The 23,436-nt window shown below is 39.3% G+C and overlaps 1 protein-coding gene across 1 annotated transcript in view; it reads right to left on the bottom strand.

The window, feature by feature from the left end:
- Window positions 1–23,436, bottom strand: part of LOC111875762 (ammonium transporter Rh type B-A) — a gene marked incomplete at its 3' end in the record, with an annotated part of 119,485 nt that overhangs the window by 5,696 nt on the left and 90,353 nt on the right. Inside the window, exons 3-5 of the mRNA XM_023872258.2 lie at window positions 17,373–17,562; window positions 8,412–8,562; window positions 4,275–4,431 (exon numbers count right to left, since the gene is read on the bottom strand). Of these exons, the coding sequence (XP_023728026.1) occupies window positions 4,275–4,431; window positions 8,412–8,562; window positions 17,373–17,562 (498 nt within the window). The remainder of the gene's footprint in view (window positions 1–4,274; window positions 4,432–8,411; window positions 8,563–17,372; window positions 17,563–23,436) is intronic.

Here is a 23,436-nt window from a genome sequence, read left to right as displayed (position 1 = left end):
ACCAGGTTTGTTGCACAGTAAGTGAACTACTCATATTACAACTTTCACATCAATATGCTACTTGTATCAGCTAATTATTTCAAGTCATACATGCTGACCTAACACTAGATATAACAATTTAATAAATGTTTGGGAAAAATTTATAAGTGAATGTCACTATTTACGGACACAAGGACCAGTGTATAACAATATATCTTACAAGAATTTCCAGAAAGAACGTTCAGTAAACACTTTCTTTCAAATATTTCCATCTATGTGATCAGGTTGGCAAGGACTAAAAATTAATAATTATTCAAATTCAATGATCAGTACACAGTGCACATAAAGTTCATAGGTCAGTGGCCAGACAAACTGAAAATCCTGAAGAAGTGATGTAAGAAAATAAACCACTTTTCTACAATATGGGGGAAAAGCTTTACACAGACTGCTCAAAAATGCTGAAAACATTAATCCAAAAAAGTATGAGATATTGGAGATTGATAGAAGTCATGTAAATCCTATCTCTGAAACCCCTTTTGTCTTAGAGCATATTTGTGTGATTAAATCTGGTGTTTATATATTTCTGTTTATACATATTCATGCATGTGTGAGTACATGTACATGTATATAAGAGCTACTATTTTTCCACATTCCTCAAATATATTCCTATGTTTCATAAAAGAGAACATTTACAATTTAGTTGTTTAACTCCTCAGTGCATGCTTTCATGCACATATTTGAAACAATAATTCTTATCCACTACTCTTATTCTACATAAAATTTGTCTAATTATTCTTTTCTGATTCAGGATGAAAATAAAAGGAGGTTGAATTCACGTAATGCTTGCTACCATTCAGTCCAGAACCTTTTATATTCTTGTCTACTGTCTAAATACATAAAAACTGGAAAATATAAAACTACAATTTTGCCTGTATGGGTTTGACACTTGGTCTCTGATATTCAGAGAGGAACGTAATTATAGACTGAGGGTGAAGAAAGTCGTCTTCTGGGTTTTGGCGCCATGTATTCTTCGTTTTGGTCGACGTTTCAGAGGAATGTATCGCCTCCATCTTCAGAGCAGGTGAATGGCTTGTGAATGCAGAGAGCAGTTGATTGGGACGTAATCGACCGCATCACGACCCAGAAAGCTGTTAATATCGGTGACCAAGCTAGAGCCAGACAGTGCAAGAAGTTCATCAACTTGCAGAAGACACAACATCCACCCCAGCTTCATGAGAACAGGAAGACTGTGGTCAATCTAACTGGTGTACCCTTGGAAGAAGCGGCATACTCTGCTCTGAGCAAGGGCCTGAACTTTACTGTAGCCCCTAATTCTATCCCAGTTAAGGATATCCTGTGCAGGGTTGAAAAGGCTGTAATGGCCCTACCGGAAGAGACTGCAGAGGAGATTTGACAGGAGACAGTCAGGATCCTCAAGGGCTCCAACAAACCCAAGGACAACCTCACTGGTGCCGAGAGAAGAGCTCTCCGAGCCTTAAAATCCAACAAGATTCTCACGGTTCTTCCAGCCAACAAAGTAATGCTGCCGTGGTTTTGGCCACTTCTGACTACAACCAGAAGATTGCTGATCTCCTAGAGGACAAGACCTACAGGAAGCTGAAAAAGATCCCATGGACTCCGTAGAGCTCAAGACGTTGCTTCTCCTAAAGAAGTCCACGTTCCCTGAAGAGATCTGTCAACAACTACGACCACAATGTTCCAGAACACCGAGACTCTATGGGTTGCCCAAAATACACAAACCTGACGTACCATTAAGACCAATTATCAGCACCATTGGCTCCCCCACCTATCGCTTGGCCAAACATTTGGCAGGCCTACTTAACACCTACACCTGTGACTCCCCACACCACGTGAGAAACTCTGCCGAATTTGTCCAGACCATAAAATCCCTCCGATTAAACCCTTATGATATGATGGTTAGCTTCGATGTGGTGTCGCTTTTCACCAAAGTGCCAATCAAGGACACTATGGATCTGCTAGGAGGAAACTTCGCCAAAGATGTTTTGAGACTCTTTCGCCATGTCCTAACCACATCCTACTTCAACTTCGATGGCCAGTTCTACGAACAGATTGACAGTGTAGCCATGGGCTCTCCACTATCTCCGGTCATCGCTAACTTCTACATGAAGGACTTTGAGGAGAGGGCGCTGGATTTGGCCCCACACAAGCCCCTATGCTGGTTTCGATATGTGGATGACACCTTCGTCATCTGGCCCCACGGACCTGACAACCTGAAGGGTTTCCTGAACCACTTAAACAGTATCAACCCATGCATTCAGTTCACCATGGAAACCGAAAGTGAAGGCCACCTCCCCTTCCTAGACATAGATGTTTACAGGAGACCCGACGGCTCTCTAGGCCATACAATATATTGCAAACCCACACACACCAACCTCTATCTCAATGCCAAGTCCCATCATCACCCTTCCAGTAAACAGGCAGCTCTGCCCACACTGGTACACAGGGCCAGAGCTCTGTGCGATCAAGAGAGTCTGCGTGCGGAGTTGGAGTTCTTGAAGGACATCTTCAGACAGAATGGCTATAACGACCGGCAGATACACAGGGCCCTCAACCGCCATCCCAACAGCAATCAACCTGATGACCGCAGAGAAACTGTCGCCTTCTTGCCCTTTGTCGGGACTATATTCAACAGGATCAGCAGAGTGCTGTCCCGACATAACATCAAATCAGTTGGCCTGCCCCCAAAGAAAATATCTAATTTCCTCCGGCCTGTCAAGGATCACCTGGGACTGAGGACACCGGGAATTTACAGAATTCCATGCGAGTGCGGCAAGGTCTACATCGGGCAAATGGGCCGTTCTGTGGACACCAGGTTGAAAGAACATCAACGGCATTTACGATTAGAACATCCGGACAAGTCAGCCGTAGCTGAACACAGCATCGAGCTTGACCACCATATCCAGTTTCACAAAACCGCCATAATCACCAGTAAGAGCCGTTACCTAGATCGCATAATCATGGAGGCCGTTCAGATTGAGCTCCATCCGAACAACATGAACAAGGAAACAGAGTTCAGTCTCAATAAGTCATGGAAGCCTCTCATCTCTTCCCTCAAGAGAAATCCAACAAGCCACCCCAGTTCTTCGTCATGTCATTGACGTCAGTAGCCTGTCCCCAACCAACCGGTTCTTCTTGTCTACCGCAACTTCCTAGTGCTATTGACCTCAAGTTTTCTGGATTTCTTTGGTCGTTCCCCCCCCCCCTTAGCACACACACCATATAAAGCCTTAATCGCTCTCCACTGCTCCTATTGGTCCATTCTCCCTAACCCCCTGCCTACCTCGTATATAAAGCAGCGCCTTTCATTTCCTAATCATTTCAGCTACTGCTCTCTGCACTCACAAGCCATTCACCTGCTTTGAAGATGGAGGCGATACGTTCCTCCGAAACGACGGCCAAAACGAAGAATACACGGCGCCAAAACCCAGAAGACGACTTTCTTCATAGTCATCGCCGTGAAAACCTCAAAACTTACATAGACTGAGGGTGTTTGAGAACAGGGTGTTGAGGAGAATATTTGAGTCGGAGAGAGAAGAACCGACATGAGGTTGGAGAAAACTGCATAATGAGGAGCTTCATAACTTACACTCTTCACCAAGGATAATTAGAATGATAAAGTCAAGGAGGATGAGATGGGCAGGGCATATAGCCTGAATGGAGGAGAAGAGGAATGCAAATAGGATATTGGTAGGAAGCCAGAAGTAAAAAGACTAGTAGGAAGACCAAGATCGGGTGGATAATATTAAAATGGATCTTAGAAAGATAGGATGGGATGGTATGGACAGGAACGATCTGGCTCAGGACTGGGACCAATGGAGGGCTCTTGTGAACACAGTAATGAACGTCTGGGTTCCATAAAATGCTCAGTTCCATGAGTGATAAGTGAGTGTGGTTTATTTTATGGCCCTCTTAATGTATCAGGGTCAGCTGGCAGGATGACTGTTGAATAATTAATTGATAAGCATTTGGAAGGACATAACATAACAATAATAACAATAAACAATAAACAATAAACATGGTCATGACATAATTAAGGATTTGCCTGGAGGAACTTAAAAAATGCAAAGTACATCTGTCAGTCAAGACAGCTGGTGTGTCAGGTAAGAATCAAGCTGATCAATTTCTAAATAAAATCCAGAGCATTACTGCTACATGAATCCACTCAGTGATTTGTCTAATGTTTGCCCTGAACTGCATCATACAAATTATATTTTCCCAAATTTCTCTTATTTGGAAAACTTCTGGTAACCTACCTATCATGGCAAAGATATCAGAATTGTAGGAAGAGCCTTCTTTTTGTAATCCTGGTCCTTGACTGATAATCTTGCCATGTCCCAGGGCAAAACTTACTGCAAGGCCAAAATATGCACCAAATACATGGACAAAGATAGAACCTCCAGAGTCCTTAGCCTGTTGGGATAAAAATTAATGTCTTACAACACATACTGCAGGCAAAAGAACAAGTAAAATTACAGACTGAAGTCATAGTATACTCTCTGTTTTGTAAAGTGGTTTATGTGTGCAAAGTGCTCCCAATCACAGGTCACAATCTCAGGAAATGGGGTGAATAAAGCAATTATGTACTATTCTTTCCAGTGAAGGAGAGAGACAGAGAGAAGGAATGGAATTTATTCTCAATAAAAGGTGGGGAATATGAAGTAAATTTGTATTTTGTAATGCTTTTTCTCTCTATTTGAAAACTTCAAGCTGAACAGTTATGACCAAATATTTATATTTCTAACCTGCTTGTATTGCTTCAGCGTTTTCTCTGCTGAAAAATCATTATTATGTTCTAATACATTGGCTGCATTTAACAGCATGGACATCATCCCAGGATAATATCTGCCTTACCATATACAATAAATCAGTCACTCTCAACCGGATGCTTCCCTGACCAGCTAAAAATAGCAAAAGTGAAACCCTTGTATAAGAAACGAAGGGAAACGGATGTTGCGAATTATAGACCAGTATCACTAATTTCTGTTTTTTTCAAAAATAATTGAAAAAATTATGCATAAAAGACTTTTATCCTTTTAAAATAACCACAGTATAATTAATAACAAACAGCATGGTTTCTGCAAAGGGAAAACAACAAAAACAGCAATTGCAGAGTTCATAGAAGGGGTCTATAAATCGCTAGATGAGAAAGAAATAAGTATAGGGTTATTTCTGGATCTGTCAAAAGCGTTTGACCTAGTTAATCATGACATATTGCTAAGAAAGATGACAAGAATGGGAATACGAGGGTTTGCACTAAAATGGTTTCAAACATATCTAGAAAGAAGAGAACAGAAAGTGGAAATCACATATAGATGTAGAGAAGCTAATGTAAGCATTAACTATCTATCTCAGAGTAGACCCGTAAGACATGGAGTCCCACAAGGTTCTGTTCTTGGACCAATTTTATTTTTGCTATATATTAATGATCTAGAAGCAGGTATTGAACAAGGAAAACTAACGTTTTTTGCCGATGATATAAGTATTTTTATATCAGGAAATAGTGTTAATGTTGTCCAAAGGAAAATAAATGCAACAATAAATAAACTCACAGAGTGGTTTGAAAATAACAGATTAATTATTAATAAAGAAAAAATGATAGCAATATCCTTTCACCAACCACAAAAGAGACAACCAGAATGCCCATCAATAAAACTATATGATAAAGTCATCAGTTATACAGAACATACAAAATTTTTGGGAATGTGGTTAGACAAAAAATTAAGGTGGTCCACACATACTCAAACACTAGCAAGTAAGTTATGTAAAATATGTTTTGGCTTACGAATAGTCAAAAAAGTATCAGGATTAGAGACAGTTCTCGCTTTATACTATGCGTATTTTCAATCCCTGCTATCATATGGATTGATATTCTGGGGCAATTCAGCGAATGCAAAATTGATCTTTAAGATACAAAAGAGAGCTATTAGAGCTATAATGCAAATACAAAAAACCACCAGCTGCAAACAATATTTTAAATTGTTACATATATTACCTCTACCATGTTTGTATATATATGAAATATTAGTTTACATGAAATCCAACTTGAATGTTTTCATTACTAATTCAGCAGTACACTCACACAATACAAGAAAGAAAGACAACTTATTCATAGTTCCATGTAGGACGAGTATGTGTAAAAACAACTTCAATAATATTGGACTTCGTCTTTTAAACCACTTGCCACAATATATAAAAGATATACCAGCACTATATAAATTTAAAAAGACTTTGAAAACATTTCTACTTGAACATTGTTTTTATAGTATAGATGAGTTTTTCTTGTTTGGGGATAAACCCTAGTTAACATCAATATGACCAGATAATTCAAGAATAAGTGACTTGTTGAGCTTATACCAGCATGCTATGAATGTATACTGCGCAGTTCTCTTCTGCTTAAAGGAATCAAGACACCATGTTGGATATGTGATAGAAAGGACATCATGTGATGGAGGGACATCTACGTAGGCCGCTTAGAGAGAGATCGAGAATAGCAGGCCATCAAGAAGGGCACCAATCTGCAGTGAACATTACACTAGCTATCCATATCATTATTCTAAGGCCATGCCATAGCTTAAGTGATTAGTCGCTGGCTTCCCACCACTGCGATCTGGGCAAGTGGGATTTGTGATGGACAAAGTGGCGTTGGGGCAGGTTTCCTCCAAATACTTCGGGTTCCCCTGCCAATCTTCATTCCACCAAATTCTCCACAAATAAGAATATCTAACTAATTCTAAATTGTAATCAACTGTAAACAATTGACACTATTGTAATTTTAATCTTACTCATAAATTTTTAATATTCAGAATTAACTTGACTTGTCCTATATCATGTACAATGATCTACAGTGACGAAATCAATCAATCAATCAATCAATCAATCATAGGTTTTTGCACATTCCATCTATAACTTTTATACACACAAGAAATAAAAGCAACAGTAACTTTTGCCAACATAAGATCATGCACACTCTTCGGCTGACTTTAAAATATATATATATATATATATATATATATATATATTAGTTATTTACAATTCTGTCTTTTTATGCAACGTCTGTTAATGTTTGGTGGTTGTGTGATTGTTTCTCTTTGTCATGTTACATTCACTTATTTGTTCACAACATGTTTCAGCCCCATATAGCCATAATAAATTATTAGAAATTTTAATTAAACTCCTGTAAAAAGTGACGAAAATACAGTGAAACGACTTACATCCTATAATTAATTTACCTGATGCTGGCTGTGTGTGACTGAAACATTCTGTGAACAAATAAGTGAATGTAACATGACAGTGAAGAACAATCAAGCAACTACAAAACATTAATGAGAATGTTGTAGAAAAGATGGAATTTTAAATTGTAATATTGACTAATTATTGCAACAGGATGCTGAAAGATAAAATATTGAGGAAAAAATTAGTCTTTTGATGTATTAACAATTATTTTTGTTATAAATATAAGTACAGACTGTGATGTATATCAGTTTCTTTCTAATATTTGTATTTACCCATGCATGATGGTCAGAAAGGGAGCCATTGAAATAAAATGCTGTTTGGTGTGTGCTGGACATTACTGTATGGTATCATCTCCCACAGTGTAAATCTTCAGTACAGATGAGATACATCACTTCATTATTGTAACAACTCTTAACACAGTAGATCTAAATTGGTATAAATTTCACATGTGTAACACTGTTCAAGAAACAACTAAGCCACTGTCAATGCCACGCAAAACTAGCATATTTTTTAAACCTCATCGCATCTGTTGAACACTCAAGTGAAATGAGAGATGATAGCTGTGTCAAAGAGCATGTTTTAATGTGCTGTACTGTTTCATTCTTTGGAGGGATGTAGGTTCAAAGACATACTGTGTGATCTAGACAGTTCATCTCTAAACCTGTACTTGTGTCAAGAAATATGTATGGCCACCTTTTATATTTCTCCTGTTTCTTTTAATATCATAGAAATAAAAAACACTTTTATTAAAAATTTATTTTTCTGATTTACTGATTAAAGGTGTTTTTGTCAAGAAAATGGAATAAGATCAACCACATAGGACAAATTAAATATAAATTTCTGTCAGTTGAGGTAAAGGTAAAGTTATCGTTATGCTTAATTAATTGAGCACTGAGCCATGAAGGCGTATGGGGGAGTGAGATATAGATCCATATATTCTAGACCTACTAGATGGAGGTGAGCTGGTAGCTTCACATCCCAGCAGCTTGTGTAGTACAGGGGCTGCATGGACACTGTAGAGAAGAGTGAAATCTCTTGCCTCTGCCAGGAATCAAACCCCCATTTCCTTAATCATCCAGTCCATAGCCCCTTCACTATACAATCTGAACTATCACAGTAACAATTCTTTTTTGACTTGTGATAAAGTGAATACTTACTTTGAATACATTTAGACCCAAATGTTCATTTCCACTGAAAATAGCTGTTTCTATGAGGCCCATTATTACTAATTGAAGAGGTGTTGTTTTTCCCAGAACAGCACCAAATGAAATCAGCAATGCCGCTGTTGCCAAGTCAGCAGATAAGAGACTGAAATAGTTGCAACAATTGAACAAAATAGAATGGAATTATTTTTAATGGATATAGAAATTTTTGCAATTTATTTATTGTGAGTGAATGCAAAGAGGTCAGACACCCTAGGCACAGTTCTCCATATATATATATTTATTTCATTACTGTAATGAATCCCACCCATCTGAATACTCAGATTTTCATGACTGGTTGAAGTTCAGAGTTCATAGAACTCTCTCTTCAGATATATGTCCAGACACAAGTTTCAGTGCTCTCTGTCTACATGTTTAGTCTATTGGTTTATGGTTTCAACTGTACAGAAGTTGGCAAAGTGAAAAATGTGTACTCTTACTCCATTGCTTCAGCTTGTACAGTCATATATGACCTCAAATTTTATTTCTTAGACAAACTTATGTTCAAAGTGAATTTAAAACTAAATTTTTATTCCCCAAACAAAATAAGTGACATCCATTTCAGTATCCATATTTTTATGCGATTTACTGTCACAAAGAAATGCATTTCCTTGTTAAGGATAATGAATATACAAAATCTATTGGTGTTGAAATTATATAGATAATCATATTTATTTTAGTAATACGAACAAAATAACCCTGTTTCCCCTATTTGCATAGTCTATGATTTCTTACATAACAAAAATAGGTCAGAAAGTAAAAGAAGAAAGATGTTCTATGAAGAGAAATAGGTTAGGAAGAGTAAACTGTAATTTTCTAAAAAAGATTAAAAGTTAGTGAACTGATTACTCGCATTACAATTTTTCCACTCCACTTTTATATGGTATTTCTAAAATTAATAGTTGTGGATTCTTACTCCTCATGACATAAAAGGAGACATGCATATGGTCGCCAGCAATGCGGGGGAAGGGGGGGCAGCAAACCAGACATCTCCCCACGTATTTTGAAAGCAATTAAAATGTAAGATTTGAGGCTTTCACGGCGGTGACTATGAAGAAAGCAGTCTTCTGGGATTTACACCACATATACATGGTGCCAAATCCCAGAAGACTGCTTTCTTCAATTAAAATGTAAGAGCAGAAAGAAATATACCACATATATATGTGGTATAATGCTATATAGCATCATCAGCAGCGACTTGAAGCACAGAGCAAATGATGCTCGTGATGGTTCAAGTTCATATAGCAATAGGCGTGACCAGAGTGGTTTGAACGGCTGTTGTACTGCGATGTGGAAAGCAAATGGAAAAACTACCACATTATCACTTTTCCTGGATAGTCTCTTTCCAAAAACAGAGATACCATGTATGCGAAATGTTTCCTCTGGATACAAAACAATCCGGAGGTAAACTACTCCCCCAATCGGATCTCTGGGGGGGAGTGTTTCTAGAGGAAATATCATGCAGGCGTTGCGACAATAAAAAGTGCAAAGATCACAAGGAACATCACGGCTACAAGATTGGAATATGGAATGTAAGGACCTTGAATCAAGCAGGCAAATTGGAGAATTTGAAAACGGAAATGCAGAAGAATGAGGTGTCTGTTTTGGGTGTCAGCGAAGTGCAGTGGAAAGGACAAGGTGAAATAAGCAGTGGTGATTATACGGTGTATTATTCTCGAGGTGAACGGGTTGAAAGAGGTGTGGCAATAATGGTGCATAAAAGTGTAATGAGGAGTGTTGTTAAGAAGATTGTTTGTAATGACAGAATTATTGCTCTGAAGTTAAAGGCGGAACTGGTAGATATACTGATTATGCAAGTGTACATGCCAACATCAGAGTATGAAGATGATGAAGTGGAAAAAGTGTATGACACAATTGAAGAAATTCTTCAGGAAGATGGAAGAGGTGACACAAACAGCATCATATTGGGAGACTGGAATAGCATTGTTGGAGATGAATCATATCAGAATATTGTTGGATCACATGGACTAGGAAGACGGAATCACAGGGGTCAAATGCTTATTGACTTTTGTGAAAGAAATGGACTGATTGTTACCAACACTTGGTTCAAGAAGCCAAAGAGAAGACTTTACACATGGAAGGCACCTGGGGATTGGAGGCGGCATCAGCTGGACTACATCCTTGTGAAACATCGATTCAGAAACAGTGTGAAGGATGTGAAGACGCTTCCTGGGGCAGATATTGACTCTGACCACAACTTACTGGTTGCCAAGTTCCGAACCAGGTTGAAGAAAATTATAGGATTTCGAAAGCGCAGACCCAGATGGGATTTGGAGAAGTTATATGCTCAAAGACAAAGCGTGCAGGAGACCCTAGAAGAGAAACTCGGTGCAATTGAAGGTGAAAGCGGAAATGCTGAAGTGCAGTGGAACAATATAAAAGAATGCATGTTAGATACTATCAGTGATTTGGTAGGTAAAGTTGAGAAGATAGCAAGAAAACCATGGGTTACACAGGAGATGATGAGTAAAATGGAGGAGCGAAGGAAATGGAAGAATGTCAACAATGAAGAAGGCAGGAGGAAATACAGGAGACTGAGGAATGAATTGAAAAGAGCCACGGACAGGGCCAAAAAGGAATATCTTGAGAAGATATGTAATGAGATTATGGAATTTCAAAGAACAGGCCGTTATGATTTGATGTACATGAAGACAAAAGAACTAGGATGGAAAGAGAATCATGGGATTCAAAATGTTGGCATCGAAGACTCCCAGGGGAATAGAATAGTAGATCAGAGGCAAGTGCTGAAAATTTGGGAAAATTATATTTCAGAACTATATGATCGACCTAATCGGCCAGAAACCTTAGAAGTTGAACCGGAAGAAGAAGTAGATACAGACGAGAAAGGACCATATATTTTACAAAGTGAGGTGGAAAAAGCTATCAAGGAAATGAGGAAGGGAAAGGCTACAGGAGATGATGATGTACCTGGAGACGTGCTTAAGTTACTGGGAGAAGGTGGTTTGAAAACACTGATGAAACTGGGGAGTGGCCCAAGGACTTTACAAAAGTGACAATGATTGCCTTAAAGAAAAGGACAAAAGCTACAAAACGCNAGAGGATGTACTTGGAGAAGATCAGTTTGGATTTAGAAGAGGAAAAGGAACCAGGGATGCAATTGGGATGATGAGAATTATAGTAGAATGAACTTTTGAGATAGATGAAGAACTGTGTGTTTGCTTCATAGACTGGCAGAAGGCATTTGACCGGGTAAACTGGACCAAATTAATGCAGATCCTGAAAGAAACAGGTATCGATTGGCATGAAAGAAGATTGATTAGCAAATTGTACATGGATCAGAAAGTTAGAGTACGACTGGACAGGGGGGAGACAGGAAGTGTGCAGATTGGAAGAGGAGTTCGACAAGGATGCTGTTTATCACCAATTCTGTTCAACTTGTACAGCGAATGCCTTACCAAGGAAGCTCTGGATGGGCTTGGAGGCTTCAAATTAGGGGGGAAAATTATTCAAACTGTGAAGTATGCAGATGACCTTGTGTTAATGGCTAAGGAAGAAACTGTGCTACAGGGCATGATTGATAGACTAATTGAAATTGGAAGGTGCTATGGCATGGAAATGAATGTGGAAAAAACAAAAGTAATGAAAATTTCGAGACAACCAACCCCAGTCACAATAAAGATAGACCAAAAACAACTGGAGAATGTGAAATGTTTTAAATATTTGGGTAGCTTGTTAACAGATGATGGAAGGTGTACTAGTGAAATTAAATCCAGTATTGCCATGGCAAAAGCTGCATTTAGCAATAAGAAGAATCTTTTTATCAACAAATTGGACTTAAATTTGAGGAAGAAACTAGCAAGATGCTACATTTGGAGCATAGCTCTGTATGGGGCTGAAACATGGACACTTAGGGCAGTAGATCAGAAACATCCGGAAAGTTTTGAAATGTGGTGTTGGAGAAGGATGGAGAAGATCAGTTGGACCGAGTATGTGAGAAATGAAGAAGTGTTAATTAGAGTCTGTGAGCAGAGGAATATCCTACACGAAATACGAAAGCGGAAGGCTAATTGGATTGGTCATATCTTATGCAGTAAATGCCTTCTAAAAGAAGTTATTGAAGGAAAGATAGAGGGGCGGATAGAAGTGACCAGAAGACGAGGAAGAAGACGTAAGAAGATGCTGGATGACCTTGGGGACAGCAGAGGATATTCTCATTTGAAGCAGAAATCTCTAGATCGCATCAAGTGGAGAACTGTTTTGGAGGAGACTGTGGACCTGCCGTCTTGACAAATTACTGATGAATGAATGAATGAATGCTATATAATGTTGTAAGCAGGGCCTGGATTTTGATGACCTAAAAATATTTTAAAAATGACCTATAAAAATGACCGAAAAATCCAGAAAAATTATATAAGAGTTAAAAAACGACCTAAAATGTATCATGTCATGGAAAATCTACTAATTTTTTTGAAATGTATTTTTAATACACTGATACGTTGGGTTTTGGGCTTTATCCAACGTCCTGGTTTTTAAGATAACAAATAAAAACACGACGTTTCGGAAACTGGATCTGTTTCCGTCCTCAGGTGAAGGAAAACACCTATTCAGTTGGGTCCATTAGAAAGAGCTAGCCTCAATCACTGGTCCAGTGATAGCTCTTTCTAATGGACCCAACTGAATAGGTGTTTTCCTTCACCTGAAGACGGAAACAGATCCAGTTTCCGAAACGTCGTGTTTTTATTTGTTATCTTAAAAACCAGGACGATGGATAAAGTCCAAAAACCCAACGTATCAGTGTGTTATACATCATCGTCAGAATCCTATACTAACTACTTGTATTTTTAATCTTTATTAACACTGTGAATTCAACGTTACTCTTTTAAGTTCGTCCTCGTTTTTATGTTGAAAAGCAATATATGATTGAACTTGAAGCTAGATGTTTTAATACATTTTTTTCTATCACGTTGGAACGCTTATCAAATGCACATATATGAACATATACGGTATATATTCCAATATTTAATTGCCACCGCATTCAGTGTTGCAATAGATGACAGTCAACAAGCGGAGATTCTCGAAGGTTGGTGAACAACGCCTCTTGTCCGACAGCACATTCTTGTACTTGGAGAATGGAAGCGCACTTGAAGTGTACCAAATCACTGGCAGTAAATTCCTCTTCAATATTGAAAGTACTGAAGGACTCTCCTGTCAGAATCCGAGAAATGCCGCATAATGTTTCATAACCTCAGTTATTATCTAGAACATGTTTCATTTTTCTTGACACAATTTTACCAATATCCCCTGACACTTCCTGCAAATCACTGGCTATTTTTTTCACCACAGCGAGCGCATCTTCTAGTGTTGCTCCTTTCTCCTGTAAGCAATTGATTCCTTCCGTCACGAAACTGCAATTTGCCTCTATGAAGGCCAGCTGTCCTTCCATTTCTCTGCACGAGAACTGTTCCTGAGCAGCTTCAATTGCCCTTGCATCCTCAGTCTCCATTGACTCTACAGTGTTTTTCACTGCCTGAAAAGGATATAAATAGTAAATTGTAGCATCAGTCCACGTTCCCCATCTTGTGATGACGGGTTCCGGGGGAAGTGGAACACCAGGACCCGTAGACTTAAACTGCATTCTACGAGCTGGAGCCTTGACGAAAATCTTCTTCGTCCATGACACAAAAAATTCCACTTGAGGAAATCTTGATCTTACTTCCTCCGTCACTCTATGCAGTGCATGAGCTAGGCAAGTAACGTGCACCAATCTCGTATAAAACGACTTTATTGACTTTGCCTGATTGTAAAATATATGGGGCCGTATCGGTCACAAAAAGCAAGACGACGTCGTGCCGTATACCCTCTGGCCTCAGTAGAAACATCGACTTGTCAAAGAGTTTACAAATTGCGGAATGATTAACGGATTCTAGCACCTCACTCGTAAGCAGAAACACTTCACCTGGTCCGCCAATTTCCAAGGTTCCAATGATGACGTTTGCCATGTAGCCATCCTCCGTATCGCAGGTCTCTTCAAAAGAAACGAAAATCTTCTTCCCATGCACTTTATTCCTAACCATTTCCAGGATATTGTTGTAGCACTTGGAAAGGTAGTGGATTCATCCGTGATAGAAAGACCACAAATCACTTCCAGAAATATTTTCATTGTTTAGAGCCCAAAACGGAATATTTGCGGACACAAGAGCATCACACAGATCTGCGAAAAAATCAAATGACATATTTCCGCCTTCCAATGAACACTGTTGCAGTAACATTTGCACAGATTTCTTTTTGTTCGAAATTTGCACTGCTCGTATATGCTTGTTGCGGTCGATATGTTGTTCTACCGTGAATCTTTTTTCTTCCGCTAATTTTGTGTCACACATCTTAAAGTATAAAATGTTACTGTCAGTTAAAAATATATCGTCTCCAAATTCAGCCACAACCTGCTTTAAATGACACGATTTAGATGGCTCTGCTTCAGGCATCGCGATAAAATGAAACACTCTAGCGCAACACAGAACTAAACTTTTCACACTGAGAACCTTTCGTCAACTGTATCTTTGTCTGTACGGTCAAGGGCCAGAAACTGAAGACAGACGGAGTTTTATTGAGCAACAATATGTCATAAAAAGCGAGGGATTCCGTCTAGAAATATTTGTAACTAAGCAAATTCCTTTGCACAGAACTTGGAAAGGACCGCAGTGTGAGTGACCGTTGTCGTGCCATGCTGCCAGTTTAAAACGTTTTATGATATGTATTGTGAGCACTTTAGGCAAAACGATCGTAACGGATGGGACATTATTACAACTTATTATTGCAGACTGTGATAGCAGGTACTTGGGGTGCAGCTGCAGGCTGCATTTCTAGAGGCAGGAGAAAGAGAAAGAACACTTTACTAGCATATTATTCACATTTCTGAAAACACGTGAAGAAAAGGCGCGTCTCGTTTTTCATTTATTAGTTTACCTATTGTGTTGGCTGTTTTGAAGGCTATCTTTATGTTAGTGTTTTTGAATGGTTTTGTGATTTTTCGTATATAATTTCCTGTATAAGTAGAAGTGACCCATTTTGCTCCTTTCGTCTTTATTATCCGGGTTAACCATCTTTCGCTTAAGTTTGTTATATAGATGTGTGATGTCTTCCTTTCTATAGTGTTATATTTAGTGTTATATTAATAATAGTATTTAATTCTTTGTTTTTAGCATTTTCCTCAAGGGGTAGTGTAAGAAGTCTGTGTATCCAATTTTTATATGCTGGCAATTTTTGCTCTTTAGGGTGGCATGATTTATTATTTATTGTTGTGTTTGTCGTTATGAGTTTTCTGTATATTTCCATTTCTATTTGTCCGTGTCTATTAAATATATATAAGTCCAGGTAAGCTAAATTTTTTGAACACTTTAAAAGTTTTAATACCAGGAAGGCTGCTGTGATTGTGAAAAGTTGAATATTGTGTAAATTGTGTATTCCAGGCATTATGTGTGTATGTAATTTAGCAATCAGAACACCTATTGTGATGGTGGTTTCCGAATAAGTATTGATGTTCCCTCTGAAGATGATCCGTAAGTGTGTGTGTGTGTGTGTGTCTCTCTCTCTCTCTCTCTCAAGTCTCAATTCTGAGACAGTAAATTATGGTCGCGAGTCCCAAGGGACTCGGACCCGAGAAAGACTGCGCTGGCAAGAGCCAGCAGCATATACAAAAGACAGACCCGTCCTCTCGTCAGAGAGGGCGCCCCACAGAAACAAGACCGTAACTGTCAAACGATAATAATTAATATCTGGTCATGAGCCACAAATGGGGCTCGACACCAAGACTTACTGACTGACTGACCGTCAGTCGCAATGTAACTCTGACTCTGACTGTGAAGAAAAATTCCCTAAAGTGGCTAAAATGACAAGAAATACCCTTAAAAGTCCAAAAATGTACCGAAAATTACCCCCAAACTGAAAAATTGACATAAAAACTTAAAAATGACGAAAAATGACAAAAATGACCTATAAAAGTTACATTTCTGTAACCAGCAACTCATCTCCGGGATTTATATAATTACGGGCATCGAATAGGATACAAAAAAAAAATGACATATCAAAATCCGGGCCCTGATTATAAGCATTTAAACATTATTCTTCTCTGTTAATCGGTAAGGTAAAGCTGACCCTGTGCTTAACTAATTAAGCACTATGCCACGAAGGTGCATGGGGGAGTGGATAGATCCACATTTCCTTGACCTCAGCAATAGCTGTCGGTGAGTGGTCAGCTTCACGCCCCAGCCGCTTTACCCCCGAGGAAAGAGCCCCCAGTACCCACTGGATAGGAGGCTGGGTGGACCACAGAGCTGGGCTGGACTATGTGAAGAAGAGAAAATTTTTGATCCAACTGGAGCTCGAACTCTGACCCCTCAGTTATCCATGCCATAGCCAGTCACTATACAGACTATGCTATCTTGACTCCTCATTTTAAATCCGTATACTAATCGGTAAAAATAATAATAGATTGCTTTAACATAAGTCTGTAAGCAAATTTCCTGGCTGCCCCCAGCAAAAAATGCTTACCCCTTGGAAATGTGACTGGCCCCCAGGAAATCTGATTGTAAGTTACAACCATAATCACTCTTACAGATTCCCTTTCTCTAAACATAATTGGCTAACATGTTTTGACTTAATGATAAATGACATACATATCATCTGTACTCAATAAAGTGACACTGGGCTGGGTTTTGTCTTGAGTACTTCCTCATTACACCAACTGCCCCACATTCATTATTCTTCCTATATTCAATTTTATATATTCTCAATACTGACAACATTGTTAAATAACCAACTTAAAAGAACTATAAATTGTAAATTTCAACCACATATCGACTGACATTAAATTATGTGCAAACCATTCCAATTTATTGCATGAGTTTCCAAGTCTACTACATCCTAACATGACTTTACCTGGTGATACTGATGTCAATGTGGTGACCTTCAGCCCCATGATGAAAGAATCCACTGCAGAGAATAGACCACTGAACATTCAGTGCAGCAATCAGTAAGTTGAATCCAATGGCACTGAAGCCATACCTCTTCAGGAATGTCATCAGGAAACCAAATCCAATGAACACCATAACATGAACATCCTGGAATACTGTGCACATAAGAAGACTCAAGAAGTATAAGTACATTTACACATTTCTCACAACATTTTACTTGTTAATATTTCAACAATTTCTGATGTCATTTGAACTATTTAAGGATTAATGCTAAGTATGGACTTCATTCCTGATGTTTCAACTTTCCGTTTACTCCTTCTGTTCACAGCTCAGTTTCCATATCCATGTATTAATTCCGTGACTGCCATAAATTCATAAACTTTAAAATAATTGTCTCTCTTTTGGTCTTATTTCATCATGATACAATCATATTAATAACCATGCACATATTTCAGTACACTTACCTGGGTGTTTTTTACGAAGAATATTTTCTTCCACATGAAAACCCCTCGGAAACAAATCATTATTATTTCCTACATTATTAGTAGCCTTCGCATGGGAATGATAACCTGCCATTATGGCCATTTGAATGATGATTATTGCCTCCACTAGTAATAAAATGATCCCAAAACCATACTGCATTTTATCCATTGCTGTAGTTAACGTAACACACACCTGCAACTTGGGTAAGGTAACTGTGTTGAGGAGAGTCACAGACTGAATGCTTAACTGTGTTCTTTATGTTAAGAGTTTCTGAAAGTTGATCCTATCTTACCCTTTAATGTTAATAAATTCTGAAAATAAGGCAAAGTCAAGTGTCATTAATAATCATTTGCTCGAGAACCTGACACCAAATAGCTCCAACTGCAAACGTATGAAGGCAGCTGTTAGCATCAGTGGCATTAAGCCATTATTAAAATTTTGTCCTTGGTTTCCATGACTAAATAAATTGCCCTTAATAGTTCTACATAGTTTAATGAGTCTATTGTTATCTTCCGGAAGAGACAACAAAATTCCTCAACCAGTCACATTTTTCTTCCTTTTACATAAAAATAAGTAAAGCTGTCCTTGTGCTTCACTAATTAAGCAATATGCCATGTAGGCGTATGGGGGAGTGGATGTAAGATTCCATGCATTTTTGACCTCAGCACTAACTGGAGGTTTGTGGTGTTTCCATTTACATATTATGCTACTTTATGTCCCCACTGGTCTCAAAATTCCCTTTCATTCCCTCGTCAGCCTTCCTCATACTCCTACTTTTCCTTCCTTAAAATTTATAATTCTGAGCTATCATCAGTCTCCAATCTTCACCCATTTTCTCTGCACTGTCCTTTCACCTGCACTCTGCTTATCACCTCCTTCTTGCTGGGTATTTGCTTCTGTAATCTTGACCCTGAAGATGGGTGTGGTAAGTTCCTTCGATAGTGAACTTCTACTGGACTACACAGCATTACATGCCAGACAACAGTACTTCTCATGATCATTGCTGTAAGAAATTTAAATAAAAATTCTTCTTTTCCTTTCCTTCATCTCTTTCATATCTTTATCTCCTTCCCTTCTTTAACTATTATTGCTTTTCTGTAGCTTTCCTTTGTTTGCCCAATTGAAATTCCTCTCCTTCACATCAAAACCTTTCCCTCATTCCTCTTCTTCTGTTCCTGTGTCCATTTCCTTTCTCTATCTCCTTCTCCCATGTCTCCCATATTCCAGTCCTATTTCCTTTATTTCTATATCTAGTCGCCATTCCTCTACTTCTGCCCTAGCAACAGCTACATGTGGTGTTCTTGAGCATGACAGGAACTGGTTGTTATCTAAGTACTAAACAATGACCCACTGAAATGAATGGTAATTTGGTAAATATTTATGCAGGAGTCCTCCTTCTTATAAGCTGTCCGATTCATTATTAGAAGAAATACTCATAAAAGTGCTGATCAGGTTCGCTGTGCGATCTAAGGCATGAAATGTCTTTGCCTGCTCAAAAACTGGGATTATGGATTCGAATCCCACTCAAGGCATGGATGTTTGTCTGCGTTCATTCTGTGTTTGTGTTGTCCTGTGTGCAATGAGCTGATCCCCTGTTCAAGGGGTTCAACTGATTGTCTAAGATTAAGATTCTGAAGTGAACTGAAGCGTTTCACCGATGCCCTGTTCCCAAAGTGGGAGCATATAATTCTTGGAATAAACGGCTATTATTTGCCTAAACAGATTGATGCTGATATACGTTATGGAGACTCAGAATATTTTCTGTGAGAATGGGACAGAATTTTGAAATATAATTTAGATGAACATGTCATAATTCCGATCCAATGAGGTAAAAACGCTGCTCAGTAACTCTCCCCTCCTCATAACAAAATCCACTCCCTAACGCTTTACCTTATTCACATCCCAATGTTGTACACTCTTTTCAAAATACTGTTACGTGTATGAGTGACTCTAAACAGGGTTTTGGATACTTGAATTTACTGACCACTTACAGGTCGTAACTACAAATAACTAATAACACTATCGCTATTTCCACACTATACAAAATCACGATAAGTCTTTTCCAGCCCTCTGTGCCTTCACAGGTAGTTGCCTGGTAACGGCTTCTAACAATAATTAGTCCTCTCTTTCCAGGCTCAAGTCCTCTCTGACCGCCGGTTCCCATCTGAACTCTGTTACAACTAACTCCCAAGTTTGCGGCCATTTCACGCCAACCTCCAAGTCTTCTCTTCACAGCCCTACTTTCGACTGAGCACTAACTGCCGCTGACTTTTTATTCAGACTCCCGTACAGAACTGACTTGGTTGCCCCAGTTGCCTTCCTCATAAATCCTCGGCACGGACCGCGTAGACAACACCGTTCATTCTCGAATGTTAATCGTTGCCACGGGAAAGTGTTTACCGAACTGATCTCTAGCAGCCGCCGTCCATTCTTGCTTATTAAGAATCTGCTGCGTAACAACGGACATCGTTCCGTTGTCTGTTTCGCTGCCGTTGAATAGAAACGAATGTTGTTTCAGAGCCGTTCCCTAGCAACGGCTGTTTCTCTGGCTCCACGGTTCTTGCTTTGAGCAAATATGCCACCAATACCTTTATCAAAAAGAAAAGGAACCACTACCTGAGAACCTTCAAAGCCCCTCCCCCCCTTAAAATGAAGAAGGAAAGCGGGTGTTCTCAGGAAAGAGAGAGAACCAAAAGTGTTTCTGTGCCCCCTCTCTTAAATTTCAGTTTTCCCCTTTACTCCCCTCTCCACTTTCTCTCTTATCCCTCCCGCGCTCTCTCTCTCTCTCTCAATGCTTCGTGTTCCAAAGTGCTAACGAGGAAATTGTTGTCCGACGTACAGCTACTGCGAACTGCCTGACCATCCGGGGCCAGTGGAATCACATCTGACATGTCCCGGTAATTCATCGAAATGTATGCGGTTCCGAATATCAGTAGGGGCATCTCGCCTGTCGCTAGAACTAACAATTGAGCCAGGTGCCAAGCCCGGGGTGTGGATTCTGTGCAAATAAGCGACAGTTCAAGGTAACTCGCGAAAGTCAACAAGCAGGTCATCAGTCATGGCACCGCTGTCTTCCTATCGACTAATTTATTAATTAACTCCATGAAGTGGAGTTCTCATTGAGAAGCTAATAGTTGCTCAGTTCTTCAGTTTCTCGACGAGGTAACTATGCTGTGTTCTGTGATGTTACACCGCGTAGTCTGGAAACGTTGTCCCTCCATTCGAACGGTCGAAGAGTAAACTTGATTTACAGTTCAAAGATACGGCCACTTTTTTCATTACCGTGTTCGTAATAGCCCTCCACTGAACCCCGTCCTGGTCCAAATGAGTCCACTCCAAACCCTCATATTTCTCCAAGAACCGTCGACTCAGCCTCTAAGGCGAGGGTACACCAAGGAAGCTGGCAACCTGCAACGCGACCGCACTCTGCGCGAAAAATCGCCGATTTCAACAAGGCAACAAGTTTCCAGATTTGCGGGCTCACACTGAGGAAACTTATGTTTCACGTAGTTGCTCATATCACCTTAAGCGGATATGTTCGTCCAACATATTGCATAATTGCATGTTTCGATTTCTTGCGCTTACCTTCTGCAGTGGAAGATAATAATACCGATCCTGTCATAATGTGGCAGTAGTGCAGACCGGTTGAGACTGCGTGAGCAGAGAGGACGACGACCGTAAGGAAAATATTGGGAACTTAATTAATTTGTTTTAATTAAGATCAATTTATTTTAACCAGGAAATATTGCATTCACACGCGATACAAATTTTTTACATGCAGTACAATTTTAGTAAGACAGAAGACACCTGATGATGGCCGTATGCAGCCGAACCATGTGATGTGGAAGAAGGGTGACTGTACAATAATTTGCATTTAAGGCGGAAATACATGCGAAATAAATGATATATTAGTGCAACAGGATGCTCAAACGCAATATTAGGAAAACATTGGGTGCATCCGTTCTTCTGTGTCGATTTGAACCGAGGCGCTTGTATTGTTTCGAAAAAACTTAACCTGGATCCTAACTCCTTTGTCTCATGAGAAATTCTTTCCGAACCCAAATCTATTTTGTCCTGCCTACCATTATTATTATTATTGGAGGGGGTGGGTTTCCCCATGCACCGCGACCAGTTTGATCTATTTTGCGTTCCTGCCTAGCATAGTCTGGGCGGTGTTTGTCACATATACCAGGATCTTGCTGAATTAACTGCACAAAAACAAAATTAGTAGCTTCGTCAAATTTTCGTGACATCTAAAGAAACAAATGAATCACTGACGCGCGTTATGGAAAAGGTGACACTAGGAAACCACCCGGCAACGCAATTGTGAGAAGACTGGTATGCTCCATTGCTTGGAAGTTGGGTTCCTTAGTCTTTCCGCGAGTTGCGTTGCCATTTCCTAAATGCGCGGCTCCATTCAGTAGCATGTGTTCAACTCAGGCTGATAACAGTTCTTGGAAATTGCGGTTGCGTCGCCGTTGCCAATTTCCTTGGTGTGCCCTCGCCCTAACAGAAATGAGTACCAGGAATCTTCCTGGGGGTAAAGGACGGCAGGCGCGTTGGGCTGACAACCTTACCGCCATCTGTGAGCCGATTGTATGGAAAATGTAGGAGCCTCGAAGTCTAGCAACCCTATGGGCCTCCACGGCCTGTCACAGCGATAGATAGCTTTACCTTTACAGTTTTAATATTAGCATTCCATCTACGCCTAGGTTTCTCAACTAGTCTGTTCTGATGTTATATTCTAGCGTCCTGTTGCACTGATTTATGTCCATGATTTATTCTGACCGTCTTACAGTGCATACATTTATTCACCTTACTCTTCTCTCTTGCACTACATGTTTCAGCACAAAAGTGCCATCTTCAGGTGCTTTTCGATGTACGTCGAACTACTTCATTGCGTGCCCTGTTGTCTTTATACTAAAACAACTAAAATATATATTCGTCATATATATTGATAAATTTTAAATATTAAAAATATTAAAAACTGTTCAGGATTTGTCATCCTTATGTCGTATCTCAATACGCGAGTCACACCTATCTTCTTCTATTGGAGTATTCTTCCTACTTTCTTGTGTGTATCTGTAAAGTGAAATTGTTATTCATTAATACCGCGTTCTGAATTTTATTTGTTACGTGTGGTATTATAATGTTTAATACTCACTGTGCTTTGTGTTGTGTCTTGCTCCTGTGACTGCGTGTGTTATACTGCTGGGCCTGCTGGCTATGTGTGTGTGAGCTGTCTTCGTTTTGAGTGAGTTATGATGTTGTGGGGGTAGATGTGGTGGGGGTAGGTGGTGGGGTGTTGTTATGTTGTTCTGTGTAGATATTGTGTAATTCGTGGTATATTGGGTTATATATTTCTTTATTTATATTATTCATATGTGTGTTTTTCTTTGTCGTTCTGTATATATGATAGTTCTCCAATGTGTTCAAGTATTGCCCCTTCCTACCTGTTGCTATGATATCCATAGTGTTTTCTATAGTACCATACTTGTATGCATGTCCTGTGTTCAATATGTGTTCTGAGTATCCTGTACTGCTGT

This window comes from Cryptotermes secundus, unplaced genomic scaffold, assembly GCF_002891405.2.
Source record: "Cryptotermes secundus unplaced genomic scaffold, Csec_1.0 scaffold667, whole genome shotgun sequence".
NCBI lineage: Eukaryota > Metazoa > Arthropoda > Insecta > Blattodea > Kalotermitidae > Cryptotermes > Cryptotermes secundus.
Note: the sequence above shows the minus strand (reverse complement) of the source record. Positions and strands in the feature narration are given on the sequence as shown.